Below are 17199 nucleotides of genomic sequence, written 5' to 3'. Positions count from 1 at the left end.
ATGTATGTTGAAATCCTATTATTATAATAAATGCAGACATTGTTACCAATGGATGGATGTTCGTTACTTTTTCACACAAAAAACTACTGAACGGATTTAAATAGAAGTTGATGACGCGGGTAGGCTATATCCTAAATTAGTCCATAGGGTACTTTACTGATTCACGCGAGCAAACCCGTGGGTTACAGATAGTAATAAATATGGCGTAAATTATCCTTATTTCAAAATAACAGTAATAATTGGACAGCAGGCGGTTCGCGTATACTCAATGAAATTAACATCAAATTTAGTCCTTCGAGCCGGATTTTTGTTGATTCAAAATCAATTAAGTTCCTATTAAACGAGAAATATTTCAAAATTTGGAAATGAAACTAAGCGATATAATATTCATTTGAGCAGTTGAAACCTACGGAGTTCCTAAACCTGGACGCGATCCTGGAGGGCGTGATGTACCGCGTGGTAGTGCGGCCGCTGCGCGCGCGGCTGTACTCGCTGCTGGCGACCAAGTACGCGAGCGAAGTGCGCTGCATGCACGCCGCCAGCGAACGCGCGATGCACGCCACGCCGCTGCAGCTCGGCATCAAGGTACGCCCACCTCAAACTACTTCGAAATTTATTTGTTTATATAAAACCCAGGGCTACACTAGAATAAATAGGTATAGTTTAGGATTACAAACTAAGCCACTGACAGGTTTTCACACGAATGGGACAGAGGTGCCCAAGCTAACGAAACTTTTGTACAAAGTCGCTCTCTGTACACAAAGCAAAAACAAGAATTAACAGAAAAATTAAAAAATATATAAACAAAAAGATGAAATGGTAACTCCCGCTAATGTAACAGAAGGAGACTTTGTACAGAAGTCGTCTGCTTGGATATCACTGTACCATTCGTGTTTCTATCGTAAAACAGCTGTGCTTGCACAAGTGTGCTTGATGGATTTGAAGGGTGAAATATGGCAGTGAAATAACAGGGAATAGAGGCATAACACATTAGTCCTCAGGAATGAAGACTGACGTGGGCGTCACGGTAGACTTTATGCTGTTTTTGTATATAGATGATGGTCACCACTTTCCATCAGGTGAGCCGTCAGTTTGTTTGCTATTTTAAGTTATATAAAAAACTCAGTCTGCGGGATGCTGTCAAACACACTAGCTTTTGAGTAAGAATTAACTACGATGGTTTACAGAGGAGATCGCGTGGAGGTCGCCCTTACAGGATATATAGCTTTAGAGTCACTGACCTCATGACGTTTACCGTCAATAAGATAGATAGATAAACACCTTGAGTAATTTATTAAAAAAAAAATTATGATACACGTTTTGCAACACGTTTCTCTATCTATTCATAGGAAGCGACAAAAGTGCCACCACCGTCGGTGTTGTCAGTGATCTCAAAACACTTCGTCAAGATGCAAGAAGCCGACTCCCCGTTGGATAAACTCGAGAATCTTCTAGCTGCCATATCTGTTATGTTTAATTCGGTGGGTATATTTACTTATATTTACTAAATTGCATTTCATTTTACAAATACAAATACAAATACATGACGATAAAATTGGCGATTTAAATATAACAAATTCTGTTTAAATACTCGAATCCACGTTCTAAATTCAAATGTAATATATCTACAAAAGATGTGAGCCTCCCCCTCGTCATATTTTGGGATGTGTCGTAACTCTTGAGGACTATCGTGGGCGCAGATTCGCGGCGACCGTGCAGTGGGCGCGGACGACCTACTACCAGTGTTGGCGTGGACATTGGCGCGCTGCCGATTTATATGCGCCGAGCTGGAAGCAGAGTTGATGTCCAGGCTGCTGCCGGCCGCCGTGCTCGCCGGCGAGGGCGGATACTACCTCACCACGCTCTTTTCCGCCGTCGCAGTGCTTAAGAAGTTTGCGCCGCAACCGGCGCCCGACACCACCATGCCTGTGAGTTGCCTGTCTACCGCTTCCGTAATATTTCTTATAAATTTGTAATTTTTAAAATGCTTCTGGTCTTTTACCTTACCTAAATGAATCGGGCCTATCGTACTATAAACGTACACATAATATATTAAATAATTAAATTTATATATATATATAATATGTATATTTATTACATATTGTATACATGTATAATAAATAAATACATAAAGTATAAAACAATTAACTGTAATAGAAGATCAAATAGTAATCTATGACTCAAACAGAGTAATCAGGAAAATTTAGTTTAAGCGGAAAGTCATTTTTATAATAAATATGTGCACAATTTGTGTTCAAATGCCAGTTTTTTTTTTGAAGGATGAAAATGCTATGGTAACCCCGCCTGCGCTAACGTGATACGCTGGCGAAGCACCAGTGAAGGGTGATAGATGAGAATAAAAACAGGCCAGTTAGCCCATCATGATGATTTCATCAGGAATTAACCATGATAGTTTCCAGGGAGAACCGCGAGGAGGTCGACCTGGTTGGGTATTGTGCTAGCAATAGGATTCTCAGTCTCCATTACTAACAATCCTTTTCTGCCCTCAAATGCCAGTTTTCTTAGAGTAGATCATTATGTCAAGTGGGAGCGAGTAATATTTTTCAAAAAATTTTACTGAACTAGGTGTTATCTTGCGGAAGTCCATATAACTGGTTTTTCCATTAGAATTATTTTGTTAACATAAGTGATCAATCTTCGAGTGTTAGCAGTCACACACATACTAATGGTAGTGGAGTTAAACAAAAAAAAAGTTAATCAAATAATCAGTAATATTTTTGGATACTATACACCGATTTGGACCTTTTTTTTTAACGTGAGGAAATCTTCCAATGACCTTCCCAACTGCCGGAGGGAAGGCAGAGGGGGTGTGTGGGATTTTTACCCACTAAAACCTCACGACGTACCTCGAGGCGCATATGTCGGGTCCCCGGGCTCCCGAGTTGAAGACGACCGGAGCCCGACGCGACAGCGATTTGGAACTAGAGAAACTACGTAGATTGTTTACTAATATACCGTTCGATGGTGGATAGTGGTTGCGCGGCTCGGTGGAGGCGTGCGCGGCGGGCGGCGGCGCGGGCGGCGCGGTGGTGCGCGTGGCGCTGCCCGACGAGTGCCGCGGCTCCATCCGGCGCGTGGCGCTGCCGTGCCGGCCCGGCGCGCGCGCGCGCGACCTGTGCCGCGCGCTCGCGCACGCCGCCGCCATCACCAACCCGCAGGACTACGCGCTCTTCGCGCTCCACGACGGACACGGTGAGTACCGCACCAAGCATGGGACAAACTCATCTTTTTTTTTTTTTATACAACTTAGAATGGCAAACAAACTGACGGCTCACCTGATGGAAAGTGGTAACCGTCGCCTATAGACATGAGCAGTACCATGGACATAACAGAGTATACTGTTTCGCCCATGATACCCCCCATGCGATGCCATTCCTGAGACAACAGACAACACTCATTGTGGGTGCCTTAACTGGACATATGCCAATAAGGCATATATATACTCAAGATGGGTCTATCTTCGGACACACTGTGCAGACTGTGCGGGGAGAAATCGGAATCCATGGAACACTTGATGTGCAACTGTGATTCGTTAGCGAGCATGCGCATGAGGCTACTGGGAACGGCTTATCCATAGCCAGGGGACTACAGATATCTTAAACCGCGGGATATCGTCAAGGTAACACAAAGGATCTATGAAATGATGGTATAAGGCAGGGGGAAGCACAAAAGATCCCGATGGGTCGACGTGCAACAGCTTAGTTGACCCCATATGCGAATTAAGTACCACACGAACACTAATAAAATCGTCCGCATATGTTTCTGCGGTGAAGTAATGAAAAGTAGATAGATTTACATTTTTTATTAATCTATGCACCGCCATTTACTCTCTCTGTTTAGCGTAACGGTTGACTGGTAGAGAATGCCATCAGGCATTAAGTCCGCCCTGTAGACATTTGCTAATGTGTGCAAAAGTATAAATAAATAGGCAGATACTCTTTAATGTTTCCTCCAAAAGATTACAATAGTAAACTTATTATAAATATAAACAATTAAATAAATTATCACAATGAGAAAACAATGGGCGACCTTATCGCTAAAAGCGATCTCTTCCAGCCAACCTTTGGATGGAGAGAACTAATTATAAACAGTTTGATCTGAGGCACGAAGAAAATTCTATTATATTTAATTTAAAGTATGTTTCGTTTTGAAGGATGGTATAAGGACAATAAAATTATAGGGTAATTAATAATAGGCCTTAAGAATAGCAATGTGTGAGGGTCGGGCATGTCGTAATATATTTAATGCTATCATGCTACTTCCCATCAGGTTGACAGTTCTACTTGTTTGCCATTCTACGAATATATTTCATAAAAAAAAAAAACAAAAATGGTAACCCCGCCTGCGCTATCGGTGTACCCTGATAAGGCATTCGTTAAAGATGGACGGACGGCGATTGAGTCCAGGTAGCTCATCGTAACAAAGTCCTCAAAAATTGATCACGACGGATTCCAAGCGAGACCGTATGGTCAACGTAACATTGCTTGTCATACAGAGTGACTTTTACTATATCTTGAAAATGGTAACATATTGTACTCTTACTTTATTGCTACAGTGAAATATTCCATATATACGAATAGAGAGAGAGAAAAAATTACAGTAACATAAAATTAATCCGTAAATATAAATTAATTCCGTCTGAACTTCTTACGCGCCAGTACCGTCCAGTTTCTAAGCAAATATAGATAATTTATTACAACCAATTAATCCAGAACTAGAACGACTCGTGAACGGCGCCTCTATTACCTATTTATTTATTAAGTAAACATAGAATAGATAATATACCAGTTATTTAACGATTATCGTCTCCCGATTAATATTCGGTAACATAGCAAATAATACTCGTAATATGGAATAATGGACTTGGATTAATAAACTTTGAGTAATATATAGCAATATCTATATATTATAGTTATAATAACTATATATTGGCTAATACTATGAAATATCTGTTATTCCATATACGAGTGTAATATTGAAATAAAAACCCGATTGAAATTAAAACACATATTCGACCTATATGAGCTATGTCGAAACGGGCGATAATATCGTTATCCTTAGAAATCTACACTAATATTCGTATTATAAAGAGGAAAGATTTGTATTTTTGTGTGTATGTATATTTGTAATGGATAAACTCAAAAAACTGCGGAAACTATTGGTGATAGAACAAAAGTATGTTCTACAATATTGAAGAAAATATCAATAACTACAAAAAACTTTGCGATACTATATGTCCAACTGTTATTGTTATGTCACAATAATCACTTTTTAAAATGTTGTCAAAATATCCACCCGTGCGAAGCCGGGACAGGCCGCTAGTCCAATATATAGTTACAGTATCGGTGACGATATTACTTACGTCTACGTCGTAAACAATAAAAACATAGAGAAGTCAAAGAAAGATTTAAACATAGAAAAAATAATCATTTTAATGTTTAATTTATTAATTATAATATAACAAGGAACAAGGCCGTAGCAATAATAATTAAATTACCTTGTTCTATCTGACAAAGGAGCTAAGAATCTCCGGAACTGTACCGAAAAATAATGCGTCAAATTGTAAACAGTATGCAACGGTTCACAATCTTTCGACAGTTAACAATCTCGCGAGATAGATTGTTATCTAACGGTATTTACAATCTTTCGGTGACATATATAAGGCGAGTTTAGAAATTGGATAAAGTTACTGATGCAGAAACAAAGCTTTTGGCACTCCGTAATCGATTTTCTTGTTATCTCTCTGCCTTCAAATCATAGACAATGGATGTGCATACAAATACTTTGTTAATTCTAAAATCATTAGTATTGCATTTGATCGACATATAATATATAGCTAAATAAACAGTGGGATCTTAGACTAAAGGTAATACCAGAATGATAACAATTAGGATTTTTTTTCTTTTAATTTTGATATTTATACTTTATAGTTTAGAATTATTATTATTATCTACTTGTATGAAAACGTATATTACTTACTTTATTTTAATTGTTACAGAAACCATGTTGAACGAAAATGACTGTCCGCAAGAAGTGATGTCGGAGAAAATTGGACATAATTTCATACTAGCATACAAGAGAATAGATGCCAAAATCGCATGGCCCCAACAAGCGCTGCTCTCCTATCCTTAAACAAAAAAAATCTCAATAATCATTAAGTAGGCAAAATCTCTTTAAAAGTTTACAAAAACCTAATTTTTTACTATAACGAAACTTTACAAAAGGTTGTCGAATTGCATTCAGTGTTGTAATGTAATTTACACGTTTTGGAATATCACTACAAATTCTGTAACAGCAGAAATAGAAGTGGGCACGGAATACCATCACTGGAAAAAAAACTAAACAAATGGAAAATTATTTAATTTTAATAGCAAAATAATGACATTGGAAATACAAGCGACAAATACTGTCTCGAAAGTGTATTTTAGAAACATACATATAAAACAACACTGAAAAACATAGTTTTAATTACACTCTTTCATAGAAGTACAATTGGTAAAATACAGGAAGTACCTGTGAAATAGTGCAAGTGTTCTAAATAATAAACATTGATTCCAAATTCGACCAATTAAGAAAAATAAACAGTATTACAAATTAAACCATTACTTCTAAGAAATGGAGTGATTTTCTTAAATTCTGTATATCAGCATGAATGTTATTGGATTATAACGTACATATATAGCTTATATTTTTATCACACAAACAATAATAAAGTGATATTTTCTAAGATATTACCCAATTAATTAAATATGCTATTGTTCTCATAAGCTTACATTACCTATAAGTACATCGCTAAATAGGTAGGATTTTTAAAATGTCACTAATGTCTGACATATTACTACGTAGCTTTTTTACTCAATAATTAGTAAGTAATTTTGTATAACCTGACTGAACGCTTCAAGTGTCTACTGACACTGATATTGTACATTTTGTATGACGTGTGGTTTTAATTCGATTTTGTGTGATTCTTATACGCTAAATGGAAGATTTACAACTTACCGATTTTTATTGTTCCATATTATGTAGTCAACGGAGTAACACTTATCCAACTATCTTACAAAGGTAGTTTCTTCAAGTGTTTATTTAAATGTTCCTAAATTCGACGTGCACAGGACTCGCTAACTAAATTGTTATATATATTTTTTTCCTAATTTTAATATTTTCCCAAAATATTCTCTGCTGTTTTGTTTTAACTTTTAAAGTATTGGTATTTAGACTTTTTAATACTAACTTGTTTATGAACTGTGATGTAATTTGTATTAGTAATGTAAGGATTTGTATTGATTTTGTATATTCGTAGATACGTTTCAAAGGCGTTAATATAATTTATTTATATTTAATCATAAGAGAAATATAAACCGTGAAAGATAAAGAGAGTAATGAATAAATTGCAGCCTACTAAATAAAAAAAGTGTATTTTTATGCAATAATTTTAATACAAAAGTAACATCTAAAGCTGGCTTAACCTATAATTAACACACATATTTAAGGCTAAGCAGTTTATAACTTGGAATGAAGAGGAAAACAAGAAGAAAAACAAAATATGACCAATATTTTGTTTTCATTACACCGCTAGTTTTTAATTATTTTATTTACATAGAGAGATTAATAAAAAAATTAAACAATTTCAACTTATTGTTATTTTTATACAACGAAAACAGCTGATATTTATTCACTATTCTTAACAAATACTGTTTAGTTCTACCTTAACTACCACTAAACCAGCGTCAACGTGGGATATCTGTGTGGCATTTAAATTTAATAAAGCAGTATTACAACTTACATTAATTATTCATATTTATTTGAACAAAATTGATATGTCACAAATGAAGATGCCGTGGTATAAATTAAAATGCCACAAAAATAAAAAAAATGTGATCAACAGTCATTTAAAATACTACAGAATTTTTTTCAAGATTATCATTCATGAGATTACCACATAATTACAATTTATTTTAAATAACACAGGTATTCCATGAGATTAAAATTAATTTAAAATACCACAGATAATTCAGTGGTAATAATGTAACTGAATACTATTTTGAGTCTAGTTTGTGGTGTTACAAAGGTAGACTAAACACGAGCAGCGGTGAGCATACCGTTTGTATTTATTACAGTCTTGTATTTTAAAGTTAGTTATATAACACGTATATTGTGTTTTGATAACATTTTCAGTCATTTGTGAAAAGTAAAGGAATTTTTACCAAATCTAAAATGTATTTTAAATCTATTACCTTATACCTTTTTATTGGATTATTACAAAATATATATACAACTGTAGTATGTAATTCTTATAATTATCTTATAAGAAATATAATAATGTTCTGTAAGGACATAGAAATATAGGGGCATTATTAAATTAATTTTATTATATAAAAAAAATATATAAAATATTTTATATGTTACTGGGAGTAGGAAAGAAACCACCCTTTAATCTGCTAAAAGGTAATTATTACAAAGTACATTGTGGACAATTGTGAAACAATATTGCTGCTTCTTATCATATATCATATACATCTGAGTCCTCAGGAATGGCAACGCTTGGGGATTATCACGGGCGAAACAGTATACCCTGTTATGTCTATGGTACTGCTCATGTCTATAGGCGACGGTTACCACTTTCCATTAGGTGGGCCGTCAGCTTGTTTGCCATTCTAAGTTGAAATAAAAAAAGAGAACATTCTATCTCATGTTTTCTCATTCATACAGTTCATTAAGACTGATATAATTCTAAATAAATAAGCCTTATTCTGCACTGAAAAGACGTAGTTCCTGGCATAGAATAGGCCACCACTTCCTTTCTCGTAGATGTCGTAAAAGGCGATTAAGGGAGCTTATGGTGGAGAGATGGGCAGCAGCGGCCCTCTTCATATATCACCAAAAACCAAACTGTGGTTGCCAACCCGCCTGCCAGATGTGGCAACTACTGGCAAACCCCCCTTATGAGAGAGGCCATGTTCAGCAGTGGTTAACGACTGATACAGCTACACTAAAAATGAAATAAAAAAACTACGGCTGAAGCATAAGCTGAAGTCTAAAATAAATAAATTAAAAAAAAAAAAAACTAATGTGCATTTCAAAGTAAAACCATAACATTCATACCTTAGATTAGATTAAATTCATATAATTACCTAAGATTTCTTAACTGTGACTGCACCGCCAATGCCTGATACCGAATGCCGCGCTCAGCAGGGCAAGGCGCGCAGTTACGCTTACGCTCCCGTCACAGCCACTCACGATTAAGGGTCCCGAATGTTCCCGAAACTAGTCTAGCTTTCTCGCCCTAATTTTTTTTTACAACACAGGGGGCAAACGAGCATGCTGCTCACCTGATGGTAAGTGACCACCGCCGCCCATGATCACCCACAACACCAACGGCATTGCAGGTGTGCTTTTTAAAAGGCCGGCGCCTTCTAAAAAGGAATATGCTCTTTTGTTGAAGGTTACGAATTACTCGTAAATTATTACATTAGAAAATAGAAACATGTCTATACTTGTGAACACGTTATGAAAATTTAAGAAACCAGAGTATTAAAAGTTACGACGTAGTCTTTAATGGGTGATAATGAAATGGTAATCCCGCCTGCGCTTACGGTATACGCCGGCAGAGTAGCACTGAGCTGTGATAGGTGAGGATGAATTAAATAAAATTAAAAATTTTAAGTTATCCCCAAAACGCCTAAACAGATCTTCGTTAATTGTAGCTAAAAACTACACGTTAGCTTTTAAACAAAAGTCCGCATTATAATTGGTACATTCGTTTAGGAGCTACAATACTATATACATACTTTGTGTGTGTGGGTTAAGAAAAGTATGCAAATTTTTATCATATAAATGGAATAGAAAGATATTCAAATGAACTTAGATTTAAGCATTTTTGAATAGTCATTTTTCCATTACCGCCCATTCGGAACGCAATTTCAGCCAAGGCGAACTGCCAAGAAACTCGGCTGTTGCTTTTTTCAAAAAGTTTAACAATATAAATAATAAATTTGTGTGAATACAAACTACTAAGCAGCATACTACTAATAAAATTTTAAATATTAAGTAATCTTCATTTATAAATAGTAAACCTGCCTGCGCTATTGGTAAACGCTGACGGGATAACAAACATGAAGCTAGTCAGTCGGCTCATTGAGACGAGTTCTCCAGGTATTAACAACGATGATTTCCTGAGAGGATTTAGTGAAAATCGATCGTATAGGCTATACTATCAACAATGGGGGCCGCTAAACTCCATACTGTTAATTCTCTCTTTTTTTTTTACAACACAGGGGGCAAACGAGCATGCGGCTCACCTGATGGTAAGTGACTACCGCCGCCCATGGTCACCCACAACACCTACGGCATTGCAGGTGTGCTGCCGGCCTTTTAAAAAGGAATATGCTCTTTTCTTGAAGGTTATGTTGTCGTATCGGTTCGGAAATACTGCTGCTGGAAATTGATTCCAAAGAGTGGTTGTGCGTGGGAGAAAGTGTCTTGAAAAACGCACGGTGGAGGACCGCCACTCGTCCAGATGGTTAGAATGAAATTTTAGTTTATGGCGGGTTGTACAATGGTGAAAATTAGCAGCAGGTATCAATCCGAACAATTCTTCAGAGCACTCCCCGTGATAAATTCGGTAGAAGATGCATAGAGATGCAACATCTCTACGCAGTTTCAGTGGGTCGAGCCGGACAGTAAGACGCCAATCGTCAACAATTCGAGCTGCCCGACTTTGAATGCGGTCTAACGGAAGGAGTTGGTACTGTGGCGCTCCTGCCCACAGGTGAGAACAGTATTGCATGTGTGGCATTACTTGAGCTTTATACAGTTGTAGGCGGTGTTCCGGCGTGAAATACCGTCTCACCCTATTGAGCACCTTCAACTTTTTGGAAGCTATCTTAGCTTTTTCCTCCAGATGACCGCAAAACTAGACGTAGTGACGTCTAGTTTTATATATCGACGCCAAAAATCCCCAGACTCGACTTATTATCGAGGGAAGTGCCCTGAAAGTGAGGAGATACGACAAACGGCATCTTTTTTGCGGTGAACGCGCAGACTTGTCTTCTCTCTCCTAAATTCTAATAATCTCTGTTATAAGATCACATCACTAGTGTATACGGGACATCACTAGAGGTGGACACGGATTGGTTGATTAAATAGTATTGTATAATAATGGCTGTCTGAGTAATGAATAAAGCATCTGCAATATATAAATTAAACAATCTATTATTAAAAGACTAAAAACATATCAATATCAGCCGTCATATTGATCAAACTGTAACTAGGACGAGTAAACAATTACAGACGGGTCATTGTAAACCCGCGTGGTCTGTTACGTAAAACAAAAAAACAATTGCATCATTTAACCAAAGTTTAATGGTTATTTACACAATGCGTTAATCTGTTCCACTATTTATATTTACCAGGACGAAATATCTAATTAAATAATACATATTATTATGTACATATATACTTATTTGCTCATCGCATTTATAAAGGAACCTGTATACATATAAAAATGCAAGCTGATTACCAAAAGAAATTACCAATACCTTATTGGGATACACTGCATATAAATTATCCAGTAAAGAAGTTTCCGAACACCGAGGAGTCCAGAGAAACTACAGCACACCAATGGAAAGTACAGCCAGAAATTTTAAAATTTGGTGTAAGTAGATATATATATATCTTACTAATATAATAAAATTGTAACTAGAGGTTATATAAACAATATAAAATAATATCTATGTATAAACATGGGAGATGTTTAAGAAAATTTAATAGGAGGACTCTTAAGGTCTAAAACAATAATTTTTAGAAATTTTGTTGGTCAGTATGCACGTTTGTTCCGGCATCCCGCAAAGACACCTGCATTAAATTGGATAATTTTAAAATTTGGTTTAAGTCTTGTCTTGTCATTGTCTTACTAATATGACAAAATTGTGACTAGACGATGTCTGTACATGGGAGATATTTAAGAAAATTTAATGGGAGGAGTCTTAATAAGGTCAAAACAATAATTTTTTTGAAAATTTGTTTGGTCAGTATGCATGTTTGTTCCGGGATCCGCAAAAACCACTGCACCAAATTGGACGCAGTTCTCACAGTTGTACTCCTGAAGGTATAACTTCAAATTTGGTGTATATTTCATCTTGATACATAATTTAGAAGTGATCTTTTCCATTGATTCTTGTACTTCCGAAATCCACTGGTTACCATTTCATTATCAATCATAAAAAAAATCTCATCAATGTAAATGAAGATTATTTCTATTTATTCTATCTGTTCTTTAACGAAAGGTTGTCTGTAAGAGATTTCCCTAGTGATAAGACCGCCTTTTGCACCTTTATTTACTATATATACTTTAATCTGTAATTTATTTTACTGTATTTCACTTGCATTGTTCAATTGTCATTGTATATTTTTATGTATATTAAAGTATCTCAGAACAGAGAAAAGAACTATTACTTATTTTGTTTTTATGTATTAGGAATACATCTAAAGTCTAAAAGTACCTTATATTGTAGACTATGCTCATTCTAAATGCTAACCAATTTATTTAAAACAGCGGGAACCAATCGAAGAAATAAAAGAATATTTTCGTAACTACAATATCACTAAGGGGTATACGAAATCACAAACATCTAAAGATTATCAACACAAAGAACCAGAATCAGTCAGGTTCAACAAACACACGTCTTGCATAGAGAATGAATATATTTATCCACTATCCAGAAAGGTAAGTATATTTTACTTTACTACTGTTCCAAATAAATACGACATTTTCATTTGTTATCTGGATTAAACAAATAATGCAAATACAAACAAATATTGCATCAGCCAAATTAAAGGAATATTTCGGTGATTTATTTGTAACACTTGTTATATATTAATGTTCAAACATATACTGTAAATGTTATTAAAGTGTTATACTCTTAATATAATTAATACAAACAAAAATTATCACTTGGTACCACAATAAAAGATAGTTATAATAAGTCTACAAAATCACGTTAAACCGTCTAATCTTTAAAATATCTTGGACACCGTAGATATAAGGATTTTCTGTCTTGAAAGAAGACAAAAAATGTACACCTTAGAGCATAACGTAGAACCCCAGCTAATTTAAAAGTTTGTTATTCTTGTTTAGAAAAAGTCGTCAAAAAAATTAAGAAAATTATCCGAATACTAATAATAATGCAATTACCTATTAGCAATTATTTTTCATTGAATTTTTGAATTTACTAGTAGAAATAGACCTGCGTATGAACTAATAAGTAATCAATAGGATTAACTTAAGATTTTTTTTATACAACTTAGAATGGCAAACAAGCTGACGGTCCGCCTGATGGAAAGTGGTAACCGTCGCCTATAGACATGAGCAGTATGATGGACATAACAGAGTATACTGTTTCGCCCATGACACCCCCCATGCGTTGCCATTCCTGAGGACTCAGGTGTTATTCCTCTGTACCCAGTAAATTCACGCCAGTTGTTATAAAAGAATGTGTACTTACAAAATTTTTAACAACAAAATTAAAAAACAATAATGTACATATTATATAAAAATCAAATTCTTTAGGGGGATCAGTTTAATAAAACCTGTTAATAAATTTCATCTCAGATCGAAGACAGACCACCATTACGATCAGCTCATGCAACTACAGAAATGAGAAGATCATATACGCTGCCGAAAATTGCACCAAGGCTGATAACTGATAAAGATCAATATAAGCATCCAGCTTGCATGCCCGAAGCGGTAAGATTTAAATATGGAATTTAAGAATTATAACCCCAGTGGTATAAAAAAATATGTAAAAGAATTCTAGTAAGTAATTCTTTTTTCAATAAAATCAAATCATTAGAACCTGTGATGGGACAGAAGGAATATCTGCAATATGTTAAAATTGCTTTTATCCCAACAAATAAGAAGCGTCTAAGGGAATTCTTCACGAAACCTGTATGTCTAGCATGGTAATATGATATTTAACTTGTAAGAAATGATCAGCAAGTAGCCAAATCTATAATATTATAAAGAGTTAAATTTGTGAGTTTGGATGTTCGGGGTCCGGCACTACCGATCCGATTTAAAATTTGTTGTTACTATTAGAAAGGTAACAAGCATTATGTAAACTAACTAAAAAAATATATTTTGAGACTGTAAACAATAGTTCCAATTCAAACAACTCTTTTAGTTAATGCCAGAGCCCAGTTGGCATAAAGAGTTAGAACCGTTGGACACAACACATGATGGTTACGAGAAATACCTCGATCCATATCTAACTACGAGCAGGTTGCATCATAGACCCTATACTGCTGATCAGCTTAGCAGACTGTCCGCCTCGAAAGACGTCGTGACTTATTACACTCTAGGTGATACTACTTGGGTAAGCAAATTTTGTTTTTCCTTTAAAAAATCCCTGTAGATCTACGCAGAGCATCAAGTAAGGATATTTTTAAAATAAGACTTTAATTATTTGTCGAGTCAAAAAAACTAGCTCCAGTTACAGGTTACTCAATTGTTATTATATCTCATAATGCTTATCGTTGTTTTACTTTATGTATATATATGTATATATTTCATATGTATTAGTTTATCCATATATATTAAAAGTAATGTGTGTGTATATATATATATATATATATATATATATATATATATATATATATATATATATATATATATATTATATGTGCATTTCTTATGTGTATATTATATTTATATTGTGTATTGCCTTAATGTGTTACTATAATTGTCACATATTTTTCACCACATCTGCCCTTCATACGCTTTTTGTTTTTACCCAATGGTTAGCTGGTAGAGAATGCCATATGGCATTAAGCTCGCCATTTATACAAAATTTTATTGTGCAATAAAGAATAAATAAATAAAAATAGATTAATTCTACTTATTGTTTCCACCGCTGTGTGCTACCGGAATAGAATGAGCCATCCTTTTTTTTCCCATTAATGTTGTAAAAGGGCGACTAAGGGATTTTTAATGGTCGAGAGATGAGCAGCAGCGTACCTGTTAAAATAACACCAAAGTATAACTACGGTTGCCAAACCTCAGTCCAAAGAATGGTAAACTCCAATGGGCCGTCTATGGGGAAGGCCATTGTTCAGTAATGGACAGTTAATGGCTGATATGATGACGATGATGATGATTGTTCCATTAAAAGATTATGGCAGTAAACTTTGCAGAAAGAAAAATTACAAGGAAAAAATCACAATTAGATAAAATTCAAACTAAATATTCGAAGGATATCTAGTAAGTTATGAGTTTACATGAGATTCAATAAAGTAGAAATTAAGAAGTACAACTTAGTTTGTTATTAGTCACATTAAATAACTCGAGAATACGAATTGAATCAAATATGAATTAACTATTTCCTTCTGACAGCTTGCTGAAAATGTTTTTTTTTTACAACACAGGGGGCAAACGAGCATGCGGCTCACCTGATGGTAAATGACCATCGCCACAAATGATCACCCACAACACCAACGGCATTGCAGGTGTGCTGCCGGCCTTTGGTGTTCCCAAATTAAACGATTCGTCACCAAATTTCCGATGATACACTCGACTGCTGATCAAACACTATCTAGGAGGAAAGGGGATTGTTAGTAATGAAATCTAAGTGCCTCATTGTTAGCAATACACCATATCAGATCGATTTCCATGCGGTTCCTCTTGGAAACCATCGTGGTTAATTCTATAAAATTCATCACGATGGGCTAACTGACCTGCTTTCATCGTCACCTGTCATCCCTTACTGGTGCTACGCCAACGTCTACCGATAGCATAAGCGGGGTTACTATTTCATTATCACTTATAAAAAAAGAAACATTTATCTGAACCTAATTCTAAATTTAAGTATGTTCAGACATATTTTTTTAATTGACCATAATTGCAGACATGAGAATTTAGAGTAATTAAAGTTGCTGACACTAAATCTGATTGGTAACTATAAACAAAATTATTTGGTACATTAAAATTTTTTCATTGTTAATAAACGATTTTTAATGTTTATTTTATTATTTATTAAAATGTTATAGTAATTAAAAAACCTTTTTCTTTATTAACAGACTAGAACTCCTAAACCTAAAATCGAAGACTGGCGATTACCACTTCGAAGACCAAAGTCCATGTACGACAGAGAGAAATTCAAAGAAGACTTCAGCGAAATACGAACACACAATCAACTAGAATGGGTTCCAAGGTAATAACACCAAATCACTGATTGACAGTGCATTTGGAGAGACAAACTTCCTTCTTATTTTTATGGTTGTATAATGCAAAAAATAACCTTACGACTAGGGGTATAATATATAGGAATATCTATATATTTCAGATTACAATATATATAAATCGAACCGATACCGAATCAATTGTTTTATGTATTTGAGTTCCTCTGGACATTGAAGACGAAAAAAGGTCATTACCTATTTCGACATCGCCCATATTAGTCGAATACCTATTTTCGAATACGTTAAAAGTCAATCCAATATTATTCCTTGGATAACAGATTTTTAAGATATTCGTTATTGCACCAGTATATACATCTTGTATCTAAAATATATAGATATTGTTGTATTAATCTATAATAGATTTTATTTAATTCCAGAACATTCCGAACTGAAGTTCGTGACAACTATGTCCCGCAGTCATTGAACATCGAAAACTTGGATGAGCAAGTCCGAACTTACTATAAAAGACGCATTGCCAAATTGCCAACCAGAGTACAACATGAACAGACAACAATACAAGATGCGTACAAAACGGAATATACTCAAATTGGATCTGACAAACCTATATGTAGTATCTTTGATCCATATATTGAGAGAAATAAAAGGTTGCAAGCTAAAATAGATGTAAACGAAGTTGAAGTGCTTACTTAAAAGTTAAAGAAATACTACTATACACGTTTAAATTTAAATTAAATGACAGAGAGACAGAGAGACAGAGAGAGACAGAGAGAGACAGAGAGAGACAGAGAGAGACAGAGAGAGACAGAGAGAGACAGAGAGACAGAGAGAGACAGAGAGAGACAGAGAGAGACAGAGAGAGACAGAGAGAGACAGAGAGAGACAGAGAGAGACAGAGAGAGACAGAGAGAGACAGAGAGAGACAGAGAGAGACAGAGAGAGACAGAGAGAGACAGAGAGAGACAGAGAGAGACAGAGAGAGACAGA

General features: G+C 35.2%; 2 protein-coding genes across 11 annotated transcripts in view; both read left to right on the top strand.

The window, feature by feature from the left end:
• LOC113509955 (protein sprint) overlaps nt 1-8236 on the top strand; it is a 365904-nt gene extending 357668 nt beyond the window's left edge. For all 10 annotated transcript variants that reach the window (XM_052894346.1, XM_052894340.1, XM_052894344.1 and 7 more), the window contains 5 exons: nt 400-585; nt 1350-1481; nt 1701-1928; nt 2994-3213; nt 6020-8236. In XM_052894346.1, the coding sequence (XP_052750306.1) occupies nt 400-585; nt 1350-1481; nt 1701-1928; nt 2994-3213; nt 6020-6153 (900 nt within the window). In that variant the 3' untranslated portion in view covers nt 6154-8236. The remainder of the gene's footprint in view (nt 1-399; nt 586-1349; nt 1482-1700; nt 1929-2993; nt 3214-6019) is intronic.
• A 2835-nt stretch (nt 8237-11071) lies between these two features.
• Nucleotides 11072-16979, top strand: LOC113511460 (uncharacterized). Its single transcript, XM_052894358.1, has 6 exons — nt 11072-11674; nt 12575-12745; nt 13631-13765; nt 14202-14393; nt 16093-16226; nt 16632-16979. The coding sequence occupies exons 1-6, from the start codon at nt 11525-11527 to the stop codon at nt 16903-16905; spliced, it is 1056 nt and encodes a 351-aa protein (XP_052750318.1). The 5' UTR covers nt 11072-11524; the 3' UTR covers nt 16906-16979.
• The last annotated feature ends 220 nt before the right edge of the window (nt 16980-17199 follow it).

Source organism: Galleria mellonella, unplaced genomic scaffold, assembly GCF_026898425.1.
Source record: "Galleria mellonella isolate WM207_F2 unplaced genomic scaffold, CSIRO_AGI_GalMel_v1 utg21, whole genome shotgun sequence".
NCBI lineage: Eukaryota > Metazoa > Arthropoda > Insecta > Lepidoptera > Pyralidae > Galleria > Galleria mellonella.
This window is presented reverse-complemented; position numbering and strand designations above follow the sequence as displayed.